The 7,998-nt window shown below is 62.5% G+C and overlaps 1 protein-coding gene across 2 annotated transcripts in view; it reads right to left on the bottom strand.

Moving 5' to 3' along the window:
• Positions 1-7,998, bottom strand: part of EVL (Enah/Vasp-like) — a 143,517-nt gene that overhangs the window by 2,191 nt on the left and 133,328 nt on the right. For both annotated transcript variants that reach the window (XM_045775439.2, XM_045775438.2), the window contains exons 8-13: positions 7,270-7,330; positions 6,063-6,126; positions 4,354-4,420; positions 4,199-4,261; positions 556-622; positions 175-232 (exon numbers count right to left, since the gene is read on the bottom strand). In XM_045775439.2, the coding sequence (XP_045631395.1) occupies positions 175-232; positions 556-622; positions 4,199-4,261; positions 4,354-4,420; positions 6,063-6,126; positions 7,270-7,330 (380 nt within the window). The remainder of the gene's footprint in view (positions 1-174; positions 233-555; positions 623-4,198; positions 4,262-4,353; positions 4,421-6,062; positions 6,127-7,269; positions 7,331-7,998) is intronic.

The raw sequence follows: 7,998 nt of genomic DNA, 5'->3' as shown, positions 1-7,998 counted from the left end.
CAGAGAATGGGGGTGACGTGGTTGTCAGGAGGGAACGGGACAGCATGGAACCTCGGGCGACGGTCTCCTAGCTGGGCCACTACAGATCTGCTGCCTTGCAGCCCTGGGGCGACAGGCCGCCTGCCGCTCCCCCCGGGACCCTCAGTGGCGCCCCAGGGCAGGCCCTGCACTCACCGTCGATGATCTCCCCCTTCACTTTGTGAAGCTCTCGGACCACCTCCTCGAGGATCTCCTGTTGGGAGCCGAACTCAGAGTGAAGGGACAGGAAGCAGAGTCGGGGAAGCTGGCTTTGCCAGGGTCTGTGTGTCCCCACAGGGCAAGGTCAGAGTGGACGGGAGACAGGACACCCCGCCCCCCAGTCCTGCTGCAGAAACCAGGGTCAGAGCAAGCTGCAGTGTCCAGAAGGGCGGACGGACGCTCTCCTGCTAATGACGGGGCTGGGGGCCCGGTGCGGAGTGTGGGCAACCCCTCCCCCCACTGCTGGCTCCCTGACAGCCTTCTGGCCACCCACAGCCTCTGGCTCCGTCGGGGCCTCGCAGGGAAGGTCACACTCACCTGTTTCATCCGATCCAAATCTAAGGCATCCAGGGCCACGTCATTCACGCTCCCCACCGGCTTCATCCTGGAGAGGATGGCAGGGTGCGGTGAGGGGGGCAGCAGGGCCGGGCGGGCGCCCCCCACGTGGGGACAGAGCGTGAGAAGGCAGGCTGGCTGTGCCAAGCCTCCAAGCGCAGGGCGGAGGACCGCGGGCCAAGCACGGCCCTCTTCCCCTCGTCTTTCTAATGTTTTCTGCTTTACCTCTGGCCTCTCTCGAGCTACTCCGAAAGGGTTCTAATGGCCTGTCTCCACCTCAAGAGGGACTCCTGGATCCTGTGACCATACTTGCCAACTCGGGGCTACGACGACGGGGCTGTTTTCTGATCTGAGAGCTCGTACACAGATGCGGCCGTGCAGGTCACATGCCCTCCGGAAAGGACCCCCGGCTACTCCTCTGTGAGGGGTGTGTGTTCCTGGCTAGACTGAGGCTTGGGGACAGCTAGTGACGATGGCATGAAGCACAGTGCAAAATCACAAAACCACACAGTCCGCACTCATCCTAAAGGCATCCACTTCCGACACAAACCAGAGTCCCTGGTGCTGGAAACTGGTCCTAATGTGTAACTTTTCAGGAAACGTCCTTGGAAGTGGTTCTGCTCCTTTGAGGCAAAGGTCTCGGTCACATGGATTGTACTTCTTTGAAAAGCTGCTGAACTAAGGCTGCCAGTTTGCTATTCAATGTCTCTCGTACCGGAACTGTCCCTGGAAAATCCTGACAAAACGCTCCTCTGACCACTCAGCCTCTTAACAACAGGGCAGCGGTGCGGAAGGTTCCACTGTCTGGATCCCGCTTCTCTCCCAGTCGGAGCCTGCGGGGCCGGGGAAATGGTGTGGGTGGGTGACGGACGGCGATGCCCACGCGACACGGCAGGGCCAGCATGGCTGCGGGGGCCCCTCTCTAGGGCGAGAGCAGGCCCGGCCGCTGCGGACGGCAGCGGGGAGGGCGCTCGACAAGCCGGACCAGAGCTACTTCTGGGTGTGTGTCTGATGGAGAGGAGAGGAGACCGCTGTCCTGAAGACAGGGCGCCCCCGGTCACGGCAGCATGACGGACAATAGCCTCGACGTGGAAACAACCCTGTGTCTGCTGACGAACGGGTGGATGAAGGTGTGCCGTGTACACCGCCACCCGGCCAGAACAAAGGAGACCTGCTGTGTGTGACAAGAGGGGTGACCCGAGGGGCGACGCGGAGAGAAATCAGCAGAGAAAGACAAGCCTGGTGCGGCCTCACTGACATGTGGAATCTAAAGGAGCCAAATGCCCGGAAACACAGGAGCTTGCTGGCGGCCCGGCGGGCGCAGGTGGAGACAGGGAGTTCTGGGGTCGCCTGTGCGGGGAGCCGACTGCAGTTAAGCACATGGCGTCGTACACGTGCGAGCAGCTAAGCCAGTGGATCTGGAAACTGAGGCGGTGGCCGTGTCAGCCAACCTGGCCGCGGGAGCACTTCTCTGCACGCACGCGGATCGCCATGCTGTGCGCCTTCAGCTCAATGTCAGATGTCACTTATGTCTTAACAAAGCTGACAAAACACACCCCTGAGTAAATCAAGTTTAGTGGTCCAGCGCCCAAGCCTGGATTACAAAAAAAAGCAGGGGCGCCTGGGTGGCCCAGTCGCTGAAGTGTCTGCCTTTGGCTCAGGTCATGATCTCAGGATCCTGGGATCAAGCCCCACGTCGGGCTCCCTGCTCAGCGAGGGGTCTGCTTCTCCCTCTCCTCCCAGTTGTGCTCTCTCTCATAAATAATAAAATCTTATTTAAAAAAAAAAAAAAAAAAAGCACAGAAGAACGTTCTACGCCCCGGCTCCTGGCTGAACTCAAGGAAGAGCTAAGCATGGTTCAGAAGGAGTCTGAGTAACTGTGCATCCCGACGGGGAAAGAGGAGCAGCCGGAGACCCTGGCTCCGCACGGCGGGCCTGGGGGTCCGTGTCTGTTCCAGCAGCAATTTTCCAGGCCACCCGGGCCAACTGCTTCACCTCTCGGGGCCTCAGTTCTCCCACGTGCACACTTGACAGTCCCCCCCCACGGGCACCCCGAGACAGACTGTCGCCACACGCCCCCTTTGGAGCCTTCTGTGAAACTAGAGAACAGACTGGTCTCAGAGGTGGAGAGCCCCAACCCGAGGGGGAACGGCCCCTGACAGTGTCCTGGCCCGGGTGAGGACAGCTGGCAGCCCATCCGCGCTCCACCTGCAGGAAGTGCTGGGCAAGCTGCGCGTGCAGCCCCGGCGGCCCGGCCTCCTCCCTCCTCCCGGGGCCCCTCCTTTGGCTCCTGCCCCAGTCTGGTCCCCCTGCCCCTTCATGGCCAGAGGGAAAGTGCTGGCTCAGCACGGCGCCCTGTGCTTCAAGCTCGAGGACTGGGGTCCTGCACACAGAATGAAACCTAGTCTTCCGGCCACGTGACCCCTTCTGACGCCTCTAAGCTTACCTCCCTCGGCCCTCCCCACCTTCGCCACCTGCTAGCCACGCGGGCCAGCTTTCTGTCCTATGAACTTGCCAGGCTGGTCACAGGGCCTCGGCACTTACCACCTCCTCCAGCGTGGAAGGCTGTCCCCACGCTCTTTGCAAGGGCAGGCTCCTCCTCCAGGTCAGCTCAAATGCCACCTCTGAGACGCCTGCCCCAGCCCACGCGCTAACGCCCCTCCCCAGCGTGGCCTGCCACGCGACCCTGTCTTCCACACGGCACCTCTCAGAACACACGGCTGCCTCGTGCATGGGCTTTCCCACTGAAAACAGGCTCCTTGCTGGCAGGGACGTGCAGGGCCCAGCTCCGAACCTGGCTGACCACCGAGACCTCATTCCTGACACCCGGCATCTGCCACCCGCACTCCTGCCAGAGCCGGGCCCAGCTCTCTCTGCGAGCCCCGCTCTGCTCCGCTCGGCAAAACCAGGCTCCAAAGCCGCCTGGTCCGCGGGAAGAGCGGCTCCCCTCGGTCTGTGTGGGCAGTGGAGGCCTTTCCCACTACAGGTTCCAGAGACCGGCAACTCCAGGCCACACCCGGCCTACGGTGACTGTGCGGCTGTTTGCCTCTCACTTTGGGGGACCGCTCAGTTTTGAATATGCCATCCTGCTCTCACGCCAGCTTTTGGTTTGGGAAATACGGCCAGGGAAACATGGTTTCTCTGGGGGAAGATGGCTCTGTGTGCCAGGGGCAGAGGAGGGAGGGACGGGAGGCCAGTCCCGGGATCAGCTGAGCGGCAGGATGCGGCCGTGGCTAGTGAGCACTTCCTGTGTCCAGCTGCTGCCCACCACACAGCTGTCACGCGACGCAGGGATTAACAGACCTCTTTACGGGGCGGGGGAGAAGTGGAGGCCGGGAGAGGCCACCCGGCTTGCCCGAGGTCACAGCGAGCCTGGAGCCGGGGTTCGACGACAGCCTTACTTCACTGCCCTCCCCAGACCCGGGTCTCTCCCTCTGTGAGGGGACAGCCAGGAGCAGGTCTGCACAGCCCCTGACATCCCTCCAGCCCTGCCTTCCCCAGGGCTGGGGGGACAGGCCACCCTTTCCCAGAGCAAATTGTTAGGTGACAGGGCACGGGGCGGGTTTAGGAGTGTTAGTTACGGGCAGGGGACAGAGGAGGCCCCCGAGACGGGGTTGTTCGGTACCTAGAGTGAGGCTGCGCCTGAAGGGGGCTCTTAGCTTCGGGGCTCTTGGCCACAGACGGGGTTCTAGGGCACGGAATGAAACAGACATGTGAATCGCCCCGTCGCCCGCCTTGGCACCACCGGACTCGCAGCTCCGCCTTCCCAGGGCAGCTCACCTGGACAGTAACGAGGACACAGGTTTCTCCACCGAGTTGCTCCGCTCCCAGGGCTTCCGGCCAGCCTCTGTCAATCCATACAGTGGACGGAGAGCCTCAGAGCTGGGAGGACTCTCAGTGGCCACTCCCCCCACCACACCCCAGGCCGGAGGCCCCCCAGCGCTGAGGGCCCAGAGCTGCCTGGCTGGGAGGGTTGGCTTTGGGTGGAGATGAAACCTGGCTCTCTGTTCCCAGTCTCCCTTTGGGCCAGGTGGCCCTTGCAGGGTTGGGGACATCACTGCTGTCACCCTGCGTCTCCCCCCTCGGGACACAGCTCCTATTCCCTCGACCTGGTTGACCCTAACTTGTGGCCTCATTCTGAGTCCTCTCACCATGGTTGGGTCTCTTCTTGGGAGTGTGAACCCAGCGGTCAGGGAACCTCTTAACTGTGACTCCTGGAGTGGACCCGTGACTCCAGCAAAGGGCCAAGTGGGGCAGAGGAAGCCCTTGGCCTGGATGCTCTCAGGGCAGCCCGCGGGCCACATGTCCACCTGCTGCCCCGAGACGCTTGTCTGCTCCACACGCTGCAGCCCCACACCCTCCACGCTCCCTTCCCCCTCGGGCCCTGAAAGCCGGTTTCTCCTTCCGCTTTCTCTTGTAAGTGGTGCTACGTTAATATTTCATTTTACTTCAAGAGATTGTTGGACTCAATTCCCTGACTTTGCAGGATAAGCAGAGAGGCAGGAGAAAAACGCCTAGGGGCCACAGGGAGGCCCCCTGTGGGTCAGAGGAGGGTCTCCCCAAAGCCACACTGTGGGGCACACGCTGGGCCCACAGGCACAAGAGCGGGGACCACATCCAGGCTCCAGGTATGTGGCCTTGAGCAATCGCGTCACCTCCTAAACTGGGAAACACATAACCGTTCACTGGGGTGGGAGGCGTTCGTGGAGTCATTCACCAAGGACCCACGGTGGCAGCTCTGAGAAGGAGGGGACACAGAGGGCAGTCTCACGGGGCGGGGTGGGCAGCCACACCGCCAGAGCATCAGGACCAGAGGCCAGTGCAACAGCTGCTCAGAGCCTCCCTCTGCTGTGGGGGCCGAGCGTGGCCGGCCTCCCCTCTGCTTCCCCCACCATGCTCGGGAGCACGGGCCTGGCTCGGAGCAGGCACCGCGCAAACGTCTGCTGACCGATGGAGCCCGGCCCGGTGGCTTCCTCCCTGAGCTGCAGCCGCGAGGCGCTCCGAGCACATCCCCGCATCCCGGAGCTCACGGGGGCTTCGGGGCAGGGTTTGGGCCGTGTGTCCCCTTACCCGTGACTTCACAAGCATCACTGGGCACACTTCTTCTGAGCACCGCAATGAGCAAGACAGGTCCGTCCTGCCCCTCGGAGCCTGACGGGCCGGGAAGCTGAGCCCTGACGCAGTGTGCTCCCCGCCCCCGTGTGGCAACGAGAGGGCCGGATGGGGCTTATGGTCCGGCCGCTCCGATGCCCTTGGGCCGTCGGCACACCAGCACCCGCTCCGGCTCAGCGTGGACGCCACGGCTGCGCCTGCCCTGGCTCCTCCTGGAGGCTCAGGGCTTCTAGAAGGTGTCCGGGAGACAGGCTAGGGCCACCTCACTGGCCCTCACAGCTCGTCTGTAAAGTGAGGCGTCGGGCTGAGTCATCTCCCTGCAGGGGCCCCCTGCTCTAGACCTCGTGCCCGTGGCAGGGTGGGACGGCGCCCCTTACCTGAGGAGTTAGGTGGCTGGCTGGCTGCTCGGGTCCCCGGAGATGGAGAGGTGCTCGGCTCTTCCTGAAATGGAAAAGAAAGCTCTGCCCTCCGAGTCTGCTTAGGAAGGCCAGTCGGGGCAAGGGCAGGGTGCCTCTGACCGGGTCGCAAGGACAGGTCTGTTTCTCACGTTTTCTAAGGAGCCCTTGTATCATCAGCCAGACGAGGAGCACCGTCCTGAACTAGTGAGAACACCTGGTCTTGGTGGGGGCGGGGCTAGCCTGGGGACAGTCAGGGAAGGAGAGGGCTGCAGGGGGACACGGGTCCTGCAAAGCACGGCACACTGCCTCTGCGGCCGGTGACTGAGCCCCACCGGCTCGTGTGGCCGGCGCCTCTGGGGCACAAGCATGGCCTGAGCTCCCGGGGAGCTTTGCCCCATTGTCCACTGGGACTCTTCTGCTGCCCGTGGGAGTAGCTGGGCAGGACCATGGCAGGGACCTCCCTTCTCCAGGCCTGGCTCGCATCTCCATGGGCTGCTGTTGAGGACCAGGTGGCAGGTGACCCTAGAGGGGTCTGTGCAGGTGGGCTACAGCAGGGCAAGGCCCGGGGAAGGAGGTTCTAGTCAGCCCTGTGGGTCAGGGCTGCCCAGGGCACAGCCCCGGTCCTGGTTGTGGAAGACCCCATTCACGTCTCTTCCACCAAGAGAGGAGGACATGGTAAGAATTCATTATCTCTATTCCCAACCAGCCCACAAGTTCTTCAGCGCCGCGGCCGAAGTGAGCTCTAGAACCTAGCTCTGGCCTCCGTGCCCCTCTGCTAAAAGCCCCTCCTGCTGGGGGAGGCAGGCTTGACCGGCGGGCCATGCAGAACCCTGAGCGTCCTCTCCTGGCAGAGGCGAGGCTCTGTCTGTGGGGCCATCTCTGCTCCCGGACTGCAGGCTTCCCCTCATGGCACTCCTGGGCTGCGGCCTGCCCTGACGTGGGGAAGGTGCGAGCTCCGGGGCAAAGCGGTGCTGCTAGATGCTCAGAGAGCACAGGCCTGCCACCCGGAGCGTGGGGCGCTCCGCAGCCTCTTCTGCCCCCGGCCTCCCCAAACTCTCCCTCCTGTGAACCATCTGGTGAAGTTTCTATCACAGGTATGTCCAAATTGGGTGCACGTCAGTGCCCCAAAGGCCCGGTGTCTCCCACCGGCGGGCGCCCAGGGCGGCAAGGGCAGGGGTCTGCTTACCGCTTGGCTTTCGTCCTCCTTTTTATCAGCCGGCTTGTCTGTTTGGGAGGCCGCTTTTCTCCTAACGCAAGGAGGAAAAAGGTGCAAATCAGCTCCTGAAGGTTCTCACACTGACCCAGATGCCTCTGCTGGACACACCCTGGTCCACGGAGGAATCTGTGGTGGGATCTGACCCGTTTGGTGTGAAGGAGGCAACAGAAGGCAACTGTTCGAGCGGCCATGGTGATGCCAAGGTGAGCGTCCAGGCCTGTGCTTGTCCCATGACCCTGAGCACAAAACTGGTCTGGGCAGGGAGAATAGGGTCCGGGGGACTTTCCTATTTATAGCACCTGAGGGCTGGAAGAGGTTGGTTTGCACCCTGTCTAGGTTCCCTGGGGGCCTGGGTTTGGCCACATGGCAGCTACGTTCCCAGGACACTCAAGGCCAGGACAGATGGGACAGGGAGAGGTGGCCCTGGTCACAAGTCAGGGCTGGGGGAGCATTCTGTCTTCAGGCTGACTGGCTTAGGGAAGGGAACCCCACTACCTTGTGGGAAGAAGAACGACCTCTTCCTACCTTGGAACTCGGACGTGCAGCCGTGTCCACCCTGCTCTGGAACACCACTGTGAGCCTGCCCCTCTCAGAAAGGGGAGAGAGCTGGAACTGGTGCCCTCTGGTCAATCTGCCTGCTCCCCACTTGCCTGGACCCCTTCTCTTAGCCTCTGAAGCCCACCCTTATGTGCTGGCCTC

Source organism: Ursus americanus, chromosome 26 (genome assembly GCF_024610735.1).
Source record: "Ursus americanus isolate L20-20 chromosome 26, mUrsAme1.1.p, whole genome shotgun sequence".
In the NCBI taxonomy this organism is placed as follows: domain Eukaryota; kingdom Metazoa; phylum Chordata; class Mammalia; order Carnivora; family Ursidae; genus Ursus; species Ursus americanus.
The sequence above is the reverse complement of the archived record's forward strand: the minus strand, read 5'-3'. Positions and strand labels throughout refer to the sequence as shown.